This window comes from Capra hircus, chromosome 6, assembly GCF_001704415.2.
Source record: "Capra hircus breed San Clemente chromosome 6, ASM170441v1, whole genome shotgun sequence".
Classification (NCBI taxonomy): Eukaryota; Metazoa; Chordata; class Mammalia; order Artiodactyla; family Bovidae; genus Capra; species Capra hircus.
Genome location: NC_030813.1, coordinates 29,914,398 through 29,935,123, shown reverse-complemented (window position 1 = coordinate 29,935,123; position 20,726 = coordinate 29,914,398). Strand labels below are relative to the sequence as shown.

The 20,726-nt window shown below is 38.4% G+C and overlaps 1 protein-coding gene across 11 annotated transcripts in view; it reads left to right on the top strand.

The window, feature by feature from the left end:
• BMPR1B (bone morphogenetic protein receptor type 1B) overlaps positions 1 to 20,726 on the top strand; it is a 448,166-nt gene that overhangs the window by 407,660 nt on the left and 19,780 nt on the right. For all 11 annotated transcript variants that reach the window (XM_018049153.1, XM_018049148.1, XM_018049150.1 and 8 more), the window contains 5 exon segments: positions 237 to 339; positions 10,541 to 10,637; positions 11,958 to 12,096; positions 18,534 to 18,726; positions 19,728 to 20,025. In XM_018049153.1, the coding sequence (XP_017904642.1) occupies positions 237 to 339; positions 10,541 to 10,637; positions 11,958 to 12,096; positions 18,534 to 18,726; positions 19,728 to 20,025 (830 nt within the window).

Sequence of the window (20,726 nt, the reverse complement as noted above, 5' to 3'; positions counted from 1 at the left end):
GTTTACACTTTGCATACTGGTTATTGCAAATAGTAATTTTGTGGAAGTGCAAAGCTGCAGTAAGAATATACATGATGATTTGAAAGAAATTACCTAATATAGCATTTCACCATGTCTGAATAAAATTATTAGAATTTTAAATCAGTTCTGTAAAGAGTGTTAATTTGCTAGTTTTAGGTGATATGGCTTTGAAATTTGGGGTAAACCTATTAATAGCTGTCAGGTTTCAATTTCAGGACACTCCCATTCCTCATCAGAGAAGATCCATTGAATGCTGCACAGAACGGAATGAATGTAACAAAGATCTGCACCCCACCCTTCCTCCCCTGAAAACCAGAGGTAAGGAGAGGGAGGCTCACAGGCGGAAGAGCTCTAGGCGTAAAGAAGATAAACACTTGAATCGTTCTCTTTTCCAAATGTATCTGCCTGTACCGTTTTCTCGCTCCTGGCCCAGAGGGCCGAGACAAGATAACAGTGAAACTGACATTCAGAGGTGAATACAGGGAGTTACTGGGAAAACAGTCACATGTGACTTCACTCTTAAGATTTACTTCCTTACCCTGTTCTTACTTCCCTCAGAAAACTAGTACTAGAGCTTGGAGTGGGTTTCAAGAGGATAAAGGAGGGAGAAAGTGTTTTTTGTTTACCCCTAACTGTAATTCAGAAGTTGTGCTTCATTCAAAGACTGCTATTTGTCTACATTTGTTTTAAAAATAAGGACCTTATAAAGCTGCATCCCCAGCCTTTTTGATACCAGGGACTGGTTTTTTGGAAGATAATTTTTTTTTTTTTGCAGACTGCGCGGGGGAGGTGGTTTCAGGATAATTCAAGTGCATTGCATTTATTGTGCACTTTATTTCTGTTATTGTTATATCCTCTCCACCTTAGATCATCAGACATTAGATCCCAGAGGCTGGAGACCTTCTTATGAAGGGTTAATTCAGATTATTTGCTTCATGGCATTTCCTTTTATTTATGCTAGAGTAACCTTTTAGTCAATTCATATATATTGATAAAATGGAGAAAATACCTAAAAAGTTTAGTTCTAAGACTTATACATTTAGTGTTGCTCATTTAAAAAAGACACACACTGCATCCCCAATGACTCTTGGTTAAAAACAGCTCCCATGTTTCCTTTTTTTCTTGGTTTCACCACAAAATAAATGATTTATAATTGTCATAGAATCCTAAGTCTTAAAAAAGTAGCTTAAGATAATTTATCATCATTGATTTTTATTTCTTAAGAGAATATCTTCCCTACAAAATACAATGACCTTATTGGGTTCTGATGGTATTTTATAACATTTGTTCCTATAGCCTAGCTCTGTAAGACTGATTCATAATAATTCACATCAAAAAGTCACAGGCAGTTTTTTTTTTTTTTAATTTTGCCATTCAGCATGCTAGGTGTTAGGGATTCAGAAATGGATGAAGAAAATTCTTGCTTTCAAGACTAGCACACTAGATTGTGAGAGAGAAACATGGAAATAATTATACTCAGAAAAATCTCAATAGACATGAAAGAGTGGCTCATTTTGGAGTAGGAGGATGTCAAAATAGCTGCATAGATGTGATACTTGAGCAAATGTTAAGGATGAACAGAAGTTTGCTACGTGGGTAAGGCAGAAATAAACAACTTAAAAATGAAAATGGCTAACATAAGCCAAGAATTATGCTAGTAACTGTGACATTAATTAAACCATTTGAGCTTCACAACAATCCTATAGGGTATTTAGGATTGTTAATCCCCATATAAATATAAGGCTTTGGCAGCACTGAGAGGTTAATTAACTTTCCCAAGGTTGCACAGCCTGTGAATAGCAGTGACTCTAAACAGAGGCAATCTAATGTGTGTAATATTTGAGAAAGATTTGAAAAATGCAGTTATGTGAAACAGCATAGCTGGTTGCGAAAAGTCTAATTCAGTTGTTTGGTGCCTCGCTGTTCAAAGTGGGCCTTTGGATCAGCAGCACCAGCATCACTTGAAACTCATTAGAAATGCAGAGGCTCAGGCCTCACTCCAGACTACTAAACCTGCATTTTTTATGAGATTTCCCAAGTGATTTATGTGCACATTAAAGTTTGGGCAACACGTTTGGTAGAAAAAGACCTATGTGTGGATATGGCTGGCACCACTGTGTCTCAATGTGTGTATTTGACAACACCTTGTTCAAAGAGAAGTCCACTGATTTCAACTGCTATAAAATTCTAAATGTTTATTTTGTTTTGTGGTTATTCCCTTATGAATCAGTTGCAAAAAGTAGGCAATCTATAGACAGCAGTTTGAATCACACTGATACAGGAGCTGATGTGTTGGGCTTAGGGCCGGGAGGTGGGTAAAGAGTGCAAGAAATGAAGATAGATGTTCTAGAATCACTTCCCTGAAGGAGAAAATCCCAACAGTAGGGATTAGGAAAACTGACTTAAATGCTGAAAGGGCTGCAGTTCACATACTGTCCTGTAGGTGGAACCAGATTCCAGTTAGGACCTGGCAGACGAGGATTCTCTGAGGAGGTTGAGTGTTCTAGAGAACTGAGTGAAAACAGGTTTTGGAAAGAAGAGCAGTAGTACTGGGAAGGCAAGTCCTTTGTTCAGGAAAGTGGATGCTGATGTGGCTGGTGGATTATGTGAGAATTATACAAGGGGATAGATTTGAAGGTGCGGAGTTTTGTGACTAAATGTTACTGTTTTGAACTCCGAAGATCCTAGGTAGTGCTTGGGTGAGGTCTGCGTAGATTCCACCTCACCATTTTTGGTGCAGTCATTTTGGGGTTCAGTAAAAGTCACTGAAGACTGTGGTCTGAGAGCACTGGTCATGTCTACATGAATATACCATAGAACTGCTTTTTTTGTGTGTGTGTGTGCCTCTTCCATATATACATGGGCAGCATTTTTACAGGAAGTGTGCTATATATGTTTACTGAATATCAGTAATGCCTTCGTCAGAAACATTTGCATTGCAGCCTCATGTATATATGTCTACAATATAGTTGTATTGGAGACATGTGTATGTATGTTTTGATATAAAACCTAAAATAAAGAACAGGGGTGTTAAAGAGACATGGGACCATCTTATTTTGATATTTTTAACTTTAGCTGCTGTTGTAATACTTAGGACCAACCCTAACTTTTGTGGAGCTGGGGCAATAGTATAAATGGAAGATCGCATACCATTTACCTAATTATTTAAAACTCATAATCCAATACAGCAGACTGGTAAATAAAATACTTTCTATTAACTGAATTTAACAAGTATATTTTTATAATGGTGAAGAACACCAGCTTTGCATTTAGAATGCTTGATTTATTCACTGCAGTGTGGGAGGGGGAGTGAGGGGGATCCCTGCACTGGGAGGAGCCTCTCACGCATGTAGCTGGACACCTGTTTGTGTCTGTGGTAGTGATACTGTTGGTTCGGAATGCTTGAAGCACTTACCTGGGTCCATACCACTCTGGCAGCCCCCATAGACATTTCTTCAACTGGACCCAATGTTGTGACTAGACTGGCCCATGTGGTTCTTATTATATAAAATTCACCTCAGCAACCACTGTCAGAGAAATCTGGGAGAAAAGATGTATTATTTGCAGAAACTAGAGGTTACACAGCACACCTGAGGGCCACACAGCAGGGTCACAGGCATTTGGGGTGGGGACCTGGGCTTCTACTTTTATTGGGGTCAAAATTAGGGTGCCTAGGATTTCATAGGTTCACCCTTTATTGGCAAATTGATTAATTAGCTTAAATGACTGAGTTATACTTGACATATAACATTATATTAGTTTCAGGTGTACAACATAATGACTTGATACTTGTATGTAGTGCAAAATAATTACCACAATAAGTCTAGCTAACATTTGTCACCCTACACGGTTACAAAAATATTGGCAAATTTAAAACATAAGAGTGGGGATGCAGGTATGGGGAAGGAAAAGTGGAGTTATTAAGGTGGTCAGTTATCCAGGGAACTCCGTGGGCAGGGGCACCTGCTTTCTTACTAGTTGTTTTACTAGTAGTTGCATCATGCAGCTGGTAATATGTTTATTTGAGATAGATGTTTTGAAATGGATGCCTCAGCAATCAGAAGCTTAATGCTGGGCAAACACCTGGCCCTCTGGTTTATGCTCTGCCCACATGTCTTGTCCCAGCCAACCCTGGCCACTTCTTTGTCAAAGGTTAGGGTAAGTACACCAGTTTTTCAGTCCACCTTCAAGGAGACAGGGAGCTGTACAGTCCCCAGACACAGGCCCTTTAGGTAGAATTTCAGACTTTGGGGCAATGGCCAGTGTTTTAAATGGAAAGTGGGATAGGACAAATTCCGGATGGACACTTCACTGGAGTTTTGCAAAGCCACTGGTCATTGGGAAGAGGTACAGTTGAAGGGAGCCAGAGCTCAGGGCCCAGGCCAGTTTTGTAGGTGAGGGCAGTGGAAATTATCATCATTTGGTAAGATGAATGGAGTGCTTACTTACCGTGGCCCTTTTCTAAGTTGTTGTTGTTGAGTCATCTCATGTCTGACTCTTTGCAGTCCAACAGACTGTGGCAAGCCAGGCCTCCCTGTCCCTTACCATCTTCTAAAGTTCACCCAAGTTCATGTCCCTTGCATCGGTGATGCCATCTAGCCATCTTATCCTCTGATGCCCTCTTTTCCTTCTGCGCTCAATTTTCCCCAGCATCAGGGACTTTTCCAATGAGTAGACTGTTCACATCAGATGACCAAAACGCTGGAGTTTCAGCTTCAGCATCAGTCCTTCCAAAGAGCATTCAGGGTTGATTTCCCTTAAGATTGACTGGTTTAATCTTCTTGCTGTCCAAGTACTTTTCTAATTACTTTACATATACTAACTAATTTAATCCTCATAACAGCTCAGTGGGGAAGGCACTGTTATCATCGTCCCCATTTCACAGACATGCAGCTGAGGAGCAGTGAGGTCAAGTACCATGTGAAGGTTACACAGCTTGAGTGAGTACTGGAGATGGGAAGTGGGCCTTGGACCACATCACCCTGAATCTTCTATAAAAAAGAAAAGGAAAACAAAACCCTGAATGACATTGTTGGAAAAAAAAGCTTGCATGTGTCTAAGACTTGGAAAGCTCTAAGTAAGTAGTGGTTGGTTAGCCATATCACAAAATAATCAGTAAACAATATGATTACTTCAATGCCTTCTGTTTATTATGTTTGCTTTGCACAGTTAGCAATTTATTCTAGAATGGGCTTCCCTGGTGGCTCAGCTGGGAGAGAATCTGCCTGCACTGTGGGAGACTGGGTTCCATCCCTTGGGTTGGGAAGATCCCCTGGAGAAGGGAAAGGCTACCCACTCCAGTATTCTGGCAAGGAGAATGCCATGGACTGTAAGTCTATGGGGGCTCAAAGAGTTGGACATGACTGACTGACTTTCACTCACTTCCTTGTTCTAGAATATAGTGCTAGAGGGTTGCTCCCTCTGTCTCTTGAACACACCACTCTCTCTTCCTTCCTCCTTTCTCCTCTTCCCTATAATTTATTGTTTATTGAATTCCATGTAAGTACTGGGCTTTCCCGGTGCCTCAGCAGTAAAAAATCTGCCTGCAATGCAAAAGATGCATGCTGGAGACGTGGGTTTGATCCCTGGGTGGGGAAGATCCCCTGGGAAGGAAATGGCAACCCACTCTAGTATTCTTGCCTGGAGATTCCATGAATAGAGGAGCCTGGCAGGTTACAGTCCATGGGGTCACAAAGAGTCAGATATGACTGAAGCAATTTAGCATGTAGGCATGCTCGCACTCCTAAACTTAGTACTTCTCAGATCTATAATAAAGCTTCACTTAAGTCTCTTTAATTATACATACCTACAAGTAAGTTTGCTGATTAAAAAATAAGCAAGAAAACCTTTTCTATCTATCCAGTTTTTTCACCTCCCCCGCCCCCCGACCCCAACTTGGATGCGTTTGCTTAGCAGGATATTAGAGATACAAAATCGCGTCCAATAAATATTTATCAATGTATATTTAGAACCTTGAAATTTTATTTGTCATCTTCTATTTCACAAAAAAGATGATGAAGGGTGACCAGAAAGCAGCAGAAATTCTTTTATGGATATTAGTTTTCCTTTTCCTTTGCTGATTTTATTTCAGCACCAGCAACACATAATACCCTCGGATGATATTCTTTCTCCTGAAGGAAGAATTATAGCAAGTAATTAGATCAAATGCAGCACCTTCATCATAAATGATGAAGTTTGATTTGGGAAGCCCAGTAACACTGCAGTTGGTGCTAAAAGAAGGGAGAGATGTCTGTTTTGATGGACAGGCTTGTCGGGAGAAGTCGTAGTGCCCTGGTGTCTGGCTTCCTGCCTGCAGAATTAGTGATGAAGGGGCCCCGGAAGAATGATGTATACCTACACTCTCACCGTTACATGGTCTGACTGAGATATTGTGAGTAAAATGTTCTCTTGAAATGATGTATAGGCAGGAGAATTTGGTGAGGTTTCTTTTCTCCTCTCAAGTTACTTATTTTCGTTTAAATATTTTTTCAAATGAACACTTAAAGGAGTGGAAGATTGGTGTTAAAGTGAATAGACGCTTTCCTTTATTAAATGGGATCCTCTAATTCAGGTTTTACAAAACCAAAGTTCATGTAATTTTTTGGAATAGGTGTGGGTTTTTGTGTGTTTAAATATGGGAATTATGTATACTGCATATATACTTCATAAAAATGTGTCAGAAACACCTTTTTGTTTGTTTTGAAATAGGGTAACTTCCAATGTAGGTTAAGGAACATTATAATACAGGATTTCCTAAGCTCAACTTTACCTTCTGATTTCTTATTCAACTAAAAAAATATTTTGAGCACTGTATAGGTTTGTTTTAAAATGCTGTTACTTAGCTTTGGTATTATCAATTATAAATTAAACTCAATAGAGTAACTGGTATTTAACCAGTGAAACAACTCCCTTATTCTCTACAACATAGAGAGGTTGAATACATGATAGAATGCAAAGTTGAGTTGCAGAATCTCCTTCTGACACATGTATTATACTTGCTGTAGTATAAACCAGTATAGTGAGCCTGAGCTGAATTCCTTGACAAGGAGTAGCCTCAACATTTCTTGAAATGTGCAGCTTTTAACTTTTCTGGAAATTCTGGTTAACTTTATATTGGAGGCATATGGAAGGAATTTAGAAATCTTAGTCTTTTTTAATCTGAATATAAAAATTCTGTCTTAGCTTCCTTTGTTACCAGGAAATAAAATTCTAAACTTTTTCTGCAGGGCAGTAATTAGAATATTATTTCTTTGTGCTTATAGTGAATGCATTTCTAAATGTTACCATAAGATGGCATACCAATATATGAGGAAAATAGATTACAGTATTATCTGTTGACTAAAACCCTCTGACAAGATCAAGCACTTTTTGCTCTAGTAATAGAAAGATGTCTCCAATTTATCTGTGATTATAACATAGAGAACACACATAAGGATGTCTTCCAGCACGTGTTTCCAAGATTCTTTCTAGCGATTTAGTTTTTTATTTCTTCTTGCAGTTATGAGCCATATTCTAGCCTTATGAAAACAGTCCTGGCATTTTAAGTAGCTGCAGACCAGTTAATTATCAGAGAGGAGACAAGTAACGACAATACTATTTTGTTAGGAAACCACTGGTGATTCTTCTTTGCCTCTCAGAGTGAACCAGACTTCCCTGGAGAGTTCTCCGATCTACTTCCCTGAGCAGTTGAAGTGACAGCCAAGTAGAAGCCTGCGCCCTGGAGAGAACCAGGGGCTCTGTTCTTTTCCCGATAGGTATCTGGTCGTGTTCACCTTCTGAGACTCAACAGTGACTTGAATGTTTACATTGTTAATGCTCTGAGCACAGGTAATGGCAGATTAAAACATGACTGGCGTGACCAACAGAAACAAAAGGTTTATTGATAAGGCAATAAATTCATGACAGAAGACCAGGAGGCAGTTCTTAAGGCTCTAGGGGCTGGGCCAAGAAAAGGAAAGTGGGAAGATAATGCTAGCCTTTTTTATTTATTTATTTATTTTTTTCTTTTTTATTTAAAAAAAATTTTGAGATGAATCCACCACGGGTGTACATACAGCGCTTGATGATAAGGAAAAATCCCTTAGATTCTTTGTGGTCTCATGGCTCTCATCAGAAATCTGTTAAGATGAGTAATAAATACACTGTTCTTATGGCGCAGAGTATTCTGCATTTATGTGGAAAAGTGAAAGTCGCTGAGGCTTTCTATATTTGTATACTGATACTATGTTGTGCTTATGTAATTAGTTCTTCTAGTTCTGATAGAGTATCCAGGGATCTCTATGATTTTCTGCAAAATCAGGCCTTTTGCTTTCTTGTCCTTAAAACTGGAAATAGATTTTAAGTTGTTTCCAGCGCCATTATTTGCTCCATGGCGTTCATACACCTGCATTGTTAGTTACTCTCTCGCTGGAATGGGAACTCTCTAAAGGGAGTGTTGGAATCCTTTACCCTTACAGGTTTTCTCTAAGACTGAAATTATTTCAAAATAATTAAGATGTATGTTCACATTGGTAAAAAAAAAAAAAAAGAAACTGTTATAATCTTTTTAAAAGGATATTTTGACAATGTGTATGACAAAACTTAAAATATATATCCTTCAACCTCACACTTATACTTTTTAGAATCTAGATTAGGAAAATAATCATTGACATGTGCAACGTATGTGTAAGAATGTTCATCACAGAATTTTATGTATCACAGCAAAGACGTATTATAACAAAATCTTCCCAATCTCCTAAATATACATCATCAGAAGACTGACTTTCTAATTAGGATGTGTCTGTATGTATACCATGTAATCTTTGAAACTCATGTTGCAGAAAAAATTTTATTGTTTTAGAAAATGTCTACAGTATTATAAATATAAACAATCTAGTTACAAGGCAGTTATGATTTCCCCACAGTTTTTTATGTGGTGAAATACACAGAACAGAAAGTTTTCCACCTTAATCACTTAGGTATACAGTTCATTGATGTTAAATATGTTTATAATGTTGTGCAGCCATCACCACCACCCATTTCTATAGCTGTTTATCTTGTAGAACCGAAACTCTTACCCATTAAGCTTTAGTTTTCCCCAACTCTCTTCCCTCCTAACCCTTGACAGCCACCATTCTTCTTTTTGTCTTTATGATTCTGACTTCTCTAAGTATCTCATATAAGTGGAGTGTTCATCTTTTTATGACTGGCTCATTTCACTTAGCCTAATGTCCTCGAGGTTCATTCATGTTGCAGCATCTGTCAGGAACGCCTTCCTTTTTAAGGCTGAACTACATCTTATGTAATACACCACATTTTGCTTATCCATTTGTGCGTCAGCGGACACGGTTTACTTCCATGTTTTAGCTGTTGCGAATAATAGAGCTGTGGCTTCATAAAGCGTTTTTGTGAACTATTTTGCTCATGAAATTTTTTTGTTTGTTGAAATGAGACTGGAAAGACATATAGTAAAATGTCAGTGCTAAGTTTCCTAAGTAGTGAGGTGATGGCAACTTTATTTATTTCAGTTAATTTGTGCTATTCAGTTTTTCTTCAGGGAATGTATAATGCTTTTGAATGAAAAAAGAAAGTTGCATTGAGTGGGATGAGGTCCCCAGCCAGAATGTGCAGGTAGCCGTACAATGAAAAGTGCATAGCACAGTTAGAAAACATCTTGTTTGTAGGTAACCAAAGTAATAAATTACAATACATGATACCTTTGATACCTTTTAAAGTTAAGAAGCAGCAATGATTCTCCCAAGGATGTATGGTGCCCTTAATCAGAATGGTGCTAATTCTGTTACTGTGTAAGTGCACCTGGCTTTCAGTCAGTTTTCTCAGAAAAAACATATGTTCCAGAGACTACTGCATATAAAATCACCTGGGATGGTTGTAAAATAAAAATAAAATACTTTGAATAAAAATCTCTGGTGTTGAAGTCAGTAAATCAGCATTTGTATAAAGCCCTCCTAGTCATTCTTGTTTGTAGGAATTTTGAAAAACCATGCTGTAAGTAAATCTTATTTGTGAAGAACTGGAGTTAAAACAGTGTGAATACTATTTAATAATTTGTTCTTTAAAAAGGTCACACCATAATTCTTTGAGTAGACACATCCATTCTTTTAAAAACTGATGCCATTTATGAAAAAATTAGTTATGTATTTTTGAAAAGCATCTTTGTTTAAAGTATTGCACATCCCTGTATTATATTTATTTGCCAATATTTGAGGAATTAAGGGTATCGGTCCATTCACATTTATTTATATTCTGTGCTTTTATCCTGTGTCAAACCTGTCCCTTCCAAAGAGGAAGAAATGCGTACTCTTGAAGTGAGTGCCTAGATGAACAGTGCTTCATGTTACTCAAGCTTATTTACTCAAATTTTGAGAGTATGTATTTATTTCTTATCAATAAGCAGGTTAAAAGAACCTCACATCTTACACACGGAGGTTAGCACGCACTTTGAGGAAAGATTTGCTTCCTAATTTTTAAGTAAAAATAATCTTGGATCATGCCTCTCTTTTCTTCTGTTTAATTTCAGATGTTGTTGACGGGCCTGCACACCACAAAGCTTTACTTATATCTGTGACCGTGTGCAGTTTGCTCTTGGTCCTCATCATTTTATTCTGTTACTTCAGGTAAGTTTCCAACACGTGGGTGTAGGATTTTGAGTTTATAAAATCCTCCTCATACTGCTCTACCAGCTGATGTTTTTCATCACAGCTTTCCTTGACCTAATTAGATATTAGATTTCACTGACAATGTCAGTTATTGATAATCATTTGTCCTAATGAAGTTATTAATAGATAACTATCTTGTTTCTGCTTCAAATATCAAGACTACCCAGAAAAATTTCATCTCTAGGAAAGTTATGGTAGCTAGGAAATTCAGCAACTAGTTGCTACTAACCTTTGATTCAAAGCAAGAAATGACTGTGTTGAATAAGTAATTCCTTATTTTGTAAGCTAACAGTATTCCCTTAGTATTGAATGATTATAAAAGATAACTTATATATTAATTATTAAGATAGACTATGTTCAGTTAGTAGATGTAGATTTGATCCATGGCTCAGGAAGATCCCCTGGAGAAGGAAATGGCAACCCATAATCAATATTCTTGCCTGGAGAATCCCATGGACAGAGGAGACAGGCAGGCTATAGTCCATGAAGTTGCAAAGAGTCGGACATGACTTAGCAAGTAAACAACAACATTACAAATTATTTTCAATCACCTAAGAACTCATTTTCTAGTTTATGAAATATCAGGGACCTTTAAGTTCTTATCGTTGCCCTTTTGTAATACTTATTTAGGTTACTATTCTACAAATAAGAGTTGACTCAAATATCATCAGTTCTAACTGAAGACATGATTATTGACAAAAGCTTTTCAGTTTATCTGTACTATTGCTTTATACATTGTCTTTTATGAGAAAGTTACGATGTCTTCTGTAAACCAAAAATCTGCATCTTTAGCTAATTAAGGACCTTGTAAGAAAAGATTTTAGGGAAAGGATATTGGAACTATCCTGGAGAAGGAAATGGCAACCCACTCCAGTATGTTTGCCTGGGGAATCCCTTGAGCAGAAGAGCCTGGTGAGCTATAGTCCATGGAGTGGCAAAGAGTCAGACACGACTGAGCGACTACTACTACGACTATTGGAACTATATAAAAATGTTAATGGAATGTAGGCTGCTTGGATAATATGCAATCGAAAGAAACAGAGGAAGAAAATTAGAGATGGTTGTGACTGTGTGAGAATTTGAAGTTTAGTTTAAAAAGTAGGTTAGAACACTAATGATGACTTTGTGCTTTGGAAATCGTAACTAAGGGTAATATATATTGAGCATCTAATCTCGTATTTGCGTGCAAAGATGAAACCTGCCGTGCGTGGTTCTGCATGTTCTGTCCCTGTCATTGCAATCCAGTGTCTAACGTCTTCTTCCTTTGTGCATCTTCAGGTATAAAAGACAAGAAGCCAGACCTCGGTACAGCATTGGGTTAGAACAGGACGAAACTTACATTCCGCCTGGAGAATCCCTGAGAGACTTAATTGAGCAGTCGCAGAGCTCAGGGAGCGGATCAGGCCTCCCTCTGCTGGTATGAGAGGAACATACCTTGAATGTAAAGGAAATGTCAGTAACTGCTGGGTGTCATTTTACTGAAACAGATAGGGCAGTGGACAAAGGAAAGCGCTCTGCAGTCAGACATCAGATCTCAGATGCAGGGTTTCCTGATAACATTTTGACATATTGGGGGTGAGGTCATTGTTCTTTAATGTAAGTGTATGGTTACAATCCAGACCTCTGCGTTCTGATAAAGAGCAGATTAGAAAACATTCGACATGGGACCATCTTCCCTCTGTTTTCAGGAAGGATAACGTTACAGCACTTTGGCCTGGCTTTTGAAGGCCAAAGTATTACAACCAACTGGGATCTGAGTACTTCTAAAAGGGAAGAAGGCTGCCTCTCAGCTGGAGGGTTTATGTTTCAGGGTGAAGCCCTGGCTTTTCCATTCAGGAGAGTTTTAATTTTCTGATGGTCAGCGCTGCCAACTTGGAAGAAAATATATAGTGAATCCAAGGCACTTGCCTTAATGAGAAAAGCATTTGGTTACTTTATGGACTATGCAAAAAGATTGTTGGGACTTGAAATGGAAATAACAATGAGAAGTATTTTCCTTTATAAACTTTATAAATTCTGAGATTGATTTTCCTAATCTTTATTGTCTGGTTCTGACTTTGGATGTCTTGTTTACTTGATTCTTTTGGTGACCTTTTATTTAGTACTAAAAGTAACTTAAAAATCTCAAGCCAAGAATTTATTTTATAACTCTTTTCCTTACCATACAAAAAGCTGTCTACATTTAACGTATATAACTTGAAGACCTTGGAAATAAGTAGGTGGCTCAGTCAGTAAAGAATCTGTCTGCAATTCAGGGGACCTGGTTTTGATCCCTGGGTTGGGAAGCTACCCTGGAGAAGAAAATGACAACTCACTCGAGTATTCTTGCCTGGGAAATCTCATGGACAGAGGAGCCTGGCGGGCCACAGTTCATGGGGTCACAAAGAGTTGGACACCACTTAGTGACTAAACCACCATACACCCCTGAAGCCATCACCACAGTCTAGGCCATTAACATATCCATCACCTCCAAAAGTTGCCTCCTGCCCCATTCATTATTATTATTTTATGATAAGAGCCCAGTGCAAGAGCTAACCTCTTTGCAAATTTTTTAAATAGAGGTTAATAGAGGTTAAATAGAGGTTAGCTAATGCTACTGTGATAATAATATCTCATTATTTAAATATATCAAATCAACACGCTGTATACCTTAAACTTACAAAATGTTATATGCTAAGTATATCTAAATAAAAATAAAGTGAGTATCAACTTTTTGCTTCAAACTAGGGAAAAAAGAATGCAATATTCCATTATTAACTATAGGCACTGTGTTGTGTGGCACATCTCTGGGACTTACTCATCTTGCATAACTGAAACTCTGTTCAGTTCAGTTGCTCAGTCATGTCTGATTCTTTGTGACCCCATGAATCGCAGCTCACCAGGCCTCCCTGTCCATCGCCAACTCCCAGAGCTTACTCAAACTCATGTCCATTGAGTCGGTGATGCCATCCAGCCATCTCATCCTCGTCGTCCCCTTCTCCTCCCGCCCTCAAGCTTTCCCAGCATCAGAGTCTTTTCAAATGAGTCAGCTCTTCGTATCAGGTGGCCAAACTCTGTACTCTTCCACTAATACCTCCCCTGGAGGTAATACACCAGACAGAAAACCACTTGTGAAGTTGTTGTTACGACCAAACTGATGCTACTTAGGATATAAATCTTTTTTTAATGTAAAGTTCTTATCAAATTGCTTGACTTTTCATTCTTAGAATTTAACTGATATATAACAAATACCATTCTTACATTTAAAAATGTTTTGTTACACTTCTTTTTCAAGTACAGATATTAAAATTCCCTTTGATGTTAATCAATCAGATACACTCTTAGAACTGGAAACTACTGTCTTCCTCCTTTTAGCCCATCTTTCTCATTCCTGTGGAGTTCTCTCTCAAATCTTTGACCTTGCTGTTCTCTCACTTTCCTGCATAACACACTCAAATATCCAGTCATGATTGTGGGTCTTCTTTCTTAGCTTGATAAGCATAGCATCCCTCTCCTTTCACCTCTTCTGCACTGGATTCTTGAGCTCTTGCATCAGCCTTGAATAATTGTTTTGAAAATACATGTTTTTAAAATCCATGTCTTTGCAAATGTAATGTCTTTCTGGAGAGTTCCTCAGATTATGCCCCATGTTTTATCTCTGTGACAGATTAGACTGAGCTAGTCTGTTTAACTTATGTCATAACAGAAGTTTGCATAACCAGTGCAGCAACCAATATAGCTGTTTAAAATAACATCAAATTTGGTATTAATGCACCTGTGTCTTTAGGTGGACTCGCATCTCTTTTGAGGTGGAAACTACATTTTGTCACTTGGCATCCTGGGGTGATTAAAGAGGCTGCTCAATTATTTATTTGTTAAAAAAAGAAAACATTCAACTCCCAACTTTTGGTATCTGTGAAAATATTAATCTGTGTAATCTGGGTACCAAACAGCAGTGTTTGGCTATTAACCATATATGATTAAGAGCAGCCAGGTTGCCAGAGGTCTAGCCCTGGCCAGATTCTGGCCTTTAAAGGATGATCTCATTTAACCCTCATAGTCACTGTAAGGTGGTGTAGAAATGTATCCTGTATCACACATCAGGGGCCCAAGCCCACTGGGGTCAACCAGCTGGTCCATGGAGAAGCCAGGAGTCAAACCCGGGTTATCTGCCTTGAGAATCTGTGCTCCCAGTGCTTGTGAGCCAAATGTTAAGTAAAATTAAGACCTGCATTCGATAACAACAGGATGGGAAGAAGGATTCCATGACTCACTTGAGCGAAGGGAAAGCCTCGGTATTGCTTTAAGATTTGTTTTTTAAGATAAACAGTACAGAAATGTTCAGTAGTCTCATTTCGTATTATATGAATGAATATCTCAACGTAATTCCACTTTGTCGTTTATTTCATTAACATAAAGGGAAAGTTCATGTCTTGTGTATAAACACATACTTGGAACTAAAATTTACTAAGTGACTTTGTATATAAATCCTCTAAGGGAGGAATATCATAGAGTGGTTGTAAGGATTTTCCCTGCCATATATATGTATATATATTTACACACACACACACACATGCATATACAGACATATACATATAAATATGCCTGGCATTTTGAATACCTGTGTACTATGTATTTGATCAATAGTAACGTTATTTATTTATACCCTATTTATCTGACCGTGCAAAGGAACAAAAGGTGAAGTAAATTGTCTAACTGAACACTAAACCTCTCAGTTGAGGAATCTGTTGTGAAAAATCTGTCCAGTATGCAACATTAACATGGTCTTATTAAGCAGATATGTTAAGTAGTTTGTTTGTGTGTAGAGGTATGTACTTTGTTAATTCAGGGACATAGAGCACAGAGGTTTCTAGGGTCCACATGGGCTTAATTTACCATTGGACACTATCAGATAACTGATCACTAAACAGAAAGACATTCCTAAAATAGTGATAACCCTTATAATCCTTACACAGTGAGTTGTCCTCACTTTACATGACATAATTCTTCTCTGTTTTAAATCACAATTATAATGATTGTATTGAGTTTGTATAATCTACCTTTCAAGATTGATTTCTAAAGACGTCATATAGAAGGAAAGTTTGAGTACAGAAAGACCTGAAACATTAACTAAATCAAATAAAAATGCAAATAAATGACATAGTTAAAACATTTTTCAAAATTTATTTTTAGGTCCATAGATGTTATAATAAATCTCAAAATAGAAGTATATTTTAAATTTCTGACTATAGTTTAGTGAGACTTGTTATTTTGAGAAAAGTTGCTCCTGTTCTTGTGAACGTTGCCAATTTTGTCTGTACTCATATCAAATTCATGATATATGTCATCATTAGGAAAAAAGTGGACTTAAAACTGTTTATATTAGGAAATGTTCTGTGGATCTACATAAGCAATGCTTTGTAACAACTATAAATTAATAATACTTCTTTAATCAACGTAGGAAGCCTCCTCTCAGGCCAGTAGCTTAACCACTTACGGGTCCGGCCCTCAGCTGCTCAGTGCTCTTGATGCTTCTGCTCCCTTGTTTGGGAAGGGAAATGGACTGACTGTCTCCTACAGGGCCTTTTTGACTCCTAAAGGGAGGGAGGCTGGTCTACATGTACACTTGATGCCTCATTTCCTTCAGGCTGAGTGGCTTAACGTCATGTCAGCAATGCTTTTATTCTTTAATTCTTCTTTTAGAGGAAAAGAAAAAGACTTTATCTTGTCCCCAAAAGCTTTCAGTCTGATATTAGTGCTGTTAATGATTCTGGCAATGGATAGCATTACGTCTTGAATTGATGAAATCATTCATTAGACAAAAACAGAACCCATCCCAGTTGGTAGACATCCGTGGTAGTCAGAATGCTAGCCCCGACAATGTCCATGTCCTTTGCCCTAGAATCTGTTATTTTACAAGGCAAAGGGGAATTAAAGTTGCTCATCAGCTGGGCTTCCCTGGTGGCTCAGATGCTAAAGTTGCTCATCAGCTGACCTTGAGATGAGATTATTCTGGATTATCTGGGTGAGCTCACTATAGTTGTTGTCGAGTCACTAAGTTGCATCCAACTCTTTGCAACGCTATGGACTACAGCACACCAGGCTTCCCTGTCCTCCTGTCTCCTGGAGTTTGCTCAGGTTAATTACAGTAGCTCATATATATAGTTAGCTCAGTATAGTTACATGACCCTTAAAAGTATAAATACAGAAAGAAACATTTGAATTTACTTGATGCAAAGCCTGTCTCTGGGAAGAGTACACCCCAACTTTCTAAGCAGATCTCATGAGAGTTCTATGTTTGGTTCTTTATATCTCCCAAATTATGTAAGTAGTCACCAACGCTTAGCCCCTTTAGTCATGGCGTTTTAAAAAATTTAAGCACAGATTGAATGATGGTCATGTGTAAAGAGACATTTAACCCCTATACCACTTGAACCCTCTTGTTTTCCTCCTGCGTCTCTGCCGCACTTCGTAGAGCGCTCTCATAGCTTTGGTTTTTCCCCAGCTCTAATGGGCTGTTCTCCCTTTCCATTTTACATTTTTGGTTGTGACAGCCCTTCCACCTCAAAGCATAGTTTTCAGTGATTTCTTACTCCTTGCTTATGTTTCATTCTGTCTCCTATTCTTCACATTCGTCACACATCTCATGTAGTGGGGCATTCTGGACCTGAAGATTCCAGTATCTGTAATCTGAAGGTGTTAAATCTATTGGGATTCTTTCTCTTGCCTCATTTGCAGTGGGTGTTTCCTTTTGTTTTAGGGCATTTACCCTGTGGGATCCTCTCTCTCTCTTTTCCCTCCCTCTGTTTTCTTTCTTCTCTTCCTCCTCTCCCTCCCCTTCCCACCTTGGGGATTTCCTTTATTCCCTTGTGAGCCCAATAATGCATTACAGTGTTTTGCTTCTTATATTTTATCCACCCAAGTTGTAGGGTGGCAGGAGCTCCTTCAGAGGATCTAGTATCTTTCCATAGTAGTGGAGTGAAGCATATTCTGCAATAATTTCCCCAACAGAGTATTTGTATTTGTTTTTGCCAGGAGCCAGGGTGATGGTGTGCTGGCAAATGTGGTCCCATTCAGTGATTCAGGTTTAATGCTAAAGCCCAGGGTTCAATGTCTCTCATTTTAAAAGGGTCAGAGTTCATCATCTAGATCTGAAGGCTAGGGTTATTCTTTGCCCAGATAGCAGTCTGGCATTTGTCTATGCTGGGTGCTTATCTAGCCCTGCTCTGTTCTTAACTCTTCCCCTCCTCTGCCCACACCTCCCTGCTTAGAGGCTTCCTCTGCAAGTACTTCTGTGCATGCCCAATCGTGCATTCCCTTTTTGTTTTGTTGTATGTTATCGAAGCATCTAGTGGCAAGATTCGCTTCAGAGTATCTAGTGTCCCACACTAGTGGTAGAAGTGAAAAGTATTCTTTTCTGCCAGTTACTGTGAACCCTTCAGTGTTTTTCTCTGTGAAAATAATAATTGGCAAAATGAAATAATAATTTGGAAACAACACTTCAGCTCTCAAAACCAACAGTCTCAAATGTATATTTAAAATAGGACAATATAAATTAATAAGTAAATAAAAATAACTTGTCTCACCAGTCTCCTCTACCCATGGGATTCTCCAGGCAAGAATACTGGAGTGGGTTGCCATTTCCTCCTCCAGGGGAATCTTCCCGACCCAGGGATCGAACCCGAGGCTCTTGTGTCTGCTGTATTGGCACACACATTCTTTACCACTAGCGCCACCTTGGAAACCCATATAAAGAAAAACTACTGGCTAAATATATTTTACATGCAATTGTTTTCTTCTCTGAAGGAAAAAAGAAAACATTAAACTATCTGTAGTGCCGTGAATGCACTAACAGTGTGTTGGGGGATTTAACAGGTCCAGAGGACGATAGCAAAGCAAATTCAGATGGTGAAACAGATTGGAAAAGGTCGCTATGGGGAAGTTTGGATGGGAAAGTGGCGTGGCGAAAAGGTAGCTGTGAAAGTGTTCTTCACTACAGAGGAGGCCAGCTGGTTCCGAGAGACAGAAATATATCAGACGGTGTTGATGAGGCATGAAAACATCTTGGGTGAGTATAAGTCTGTATTAGCGATGTTCAGGGTTTCCTAGCTTTCCTCTCTTTTTTTGTTAACATCTGCATATTAACTCATCTGTCTAGATCTGCTATGAAATATATAGACATTTTTTTTTTGCCATGAGCCCAAGAATGTTATATGCTTCTAATGGGAGACCTCACAGGAAGAATGACTAAGATACTTCTATGAATGGATGGTGGGCTTGAAATGAAACATGTTCAAATAATTTTTTTTCTTCAGGGACAGGAAATGCAAATGCAATACCAAAATTTCTCAGATTTCTTAGGGATTTAAAGGAGCACATTTTTGTCTAAGTACTGTGAAGTTATGGGAATTTTATCTGCAGGGTTTATTTATATACAGTTTATATTGAGAATTGATTTCCTTTTTAAGTTAGAAATGATCTAACTGGATTATTCAAGGAGAAAGAGTGTCAGCTAATCATGGAGTGTGTACCTGTTTTGTAAACAGTGTCTTATGTGTAATTATAATACCATGAACTATTTACTGTTTACTTAGAAATAACTTAAATACCAGCTACTGATTGGAAAGGTATCCTGTCTTCAGATACAAATGCATAGTGTTTCTCTTCCCCTGCTGTTTTGGTTATCTGTGATGGGCTTCCCAGGTGGCTCAGTGGTAAAGAATCTACCTGCCAAGCAGGAGATGCAGGTTGGATCCCTGGGTCGGGAAGATGCCCTGGAGAAGGAAATGGTAACCCACTCCAGTATTCTTGCCTGGGAAATCCCATGGACAGAGGAGCCTGGTGGGCTACAGTCCATGGGGTCACAAAGAGTCAGACACAACTTAGCAACTAAACTACAATGAGGATGGGTATTAGTCATTTAATGCTCTCATAAGCACAAGCAGAAAACTGAATGAAATGCTGAATAAAAGACACCTATGACAAAGGACGATAGTTGAAAGAATGAATTATCCTGGTAGTATTTAGAAAACACGTAGCTTCAACCCTTTTTGTCTTCTTTCCTTTTAGGCTTCATTGCTGCAGATATCAAAGGGACGGGGTCCTGGACACAACTGTACCTAATCACAGATTATCATGAAAATGGTTCCCTCTATGATTACCTGAAGTCCACCACCCTAGACACTAAGTCGATGTTGAAGCTAGCCTATTCCGCAGTCAGTGGCCTCTGTCACTTACACACTGAAATCTTTAGCACTCAAGGCAAACCAGCAATTGCCCATCGAGATCTGAAAAGTAAGAACATCCTGGTGAAGAAAAATGGAACTTGCTGTATAGCTGACCTGGGCTTGGCTGTTAAGTTTATTAGGTTAGTATCAAGGTGAACAAATATGCTTTTTATGGTTCTTTTCTATCCCTTTTTATAGATGATGCATTTTGCTGCTCAGGGCTTCTAGGATATTTAGTGGAGGAGGAATTTTGCTAACTTTGACTTTTCCTGGGGGCAAAAAAGAAGAAACATCTTCTTTGCAACAAATAAACAATGTTTGGGTCAGTTCTATTGTTTCTAAGCTTATCAGTGACCTGACTTCAAGACACTGTTCACATAGGTTTGAGCTGTCATGAAGCTGTTAGGAAAAGAAGTTGCTAATGCCTGGGATTGTGTGCTCAGAATTCTGCGTAACATTTGTAGGTAGGAAGAGGTTTCGGGAAAGAGCTACAATTATGTAGTGATAAAGGCATTTTTTATGTGTTATCAGAAAGATAACTTGCAGAGGTATTCTATAAGAAATGTCAATAGTGAATAAGCAACACAGTGCTAGTACTCAGCACTGGAGCTTCTGCAGGATGGGCAAGAGGAATGCCCATAGCTGGGGTCCTGGTTTGCTTACCTTTGTTGTATTTATAGCAGCTCCTTTATCTTGTAGGATTTAATTAGACAAATGATTCTTCTGCTTTGAAAACAAAATGAAATGACTTTGCAAACTGTAAGAAAAGAGGGATCATCTTATACTTACTTTTAAAAAATTCAGTGTAGGCTCAGCTTTTATTAAATTATTGGACCCTTTT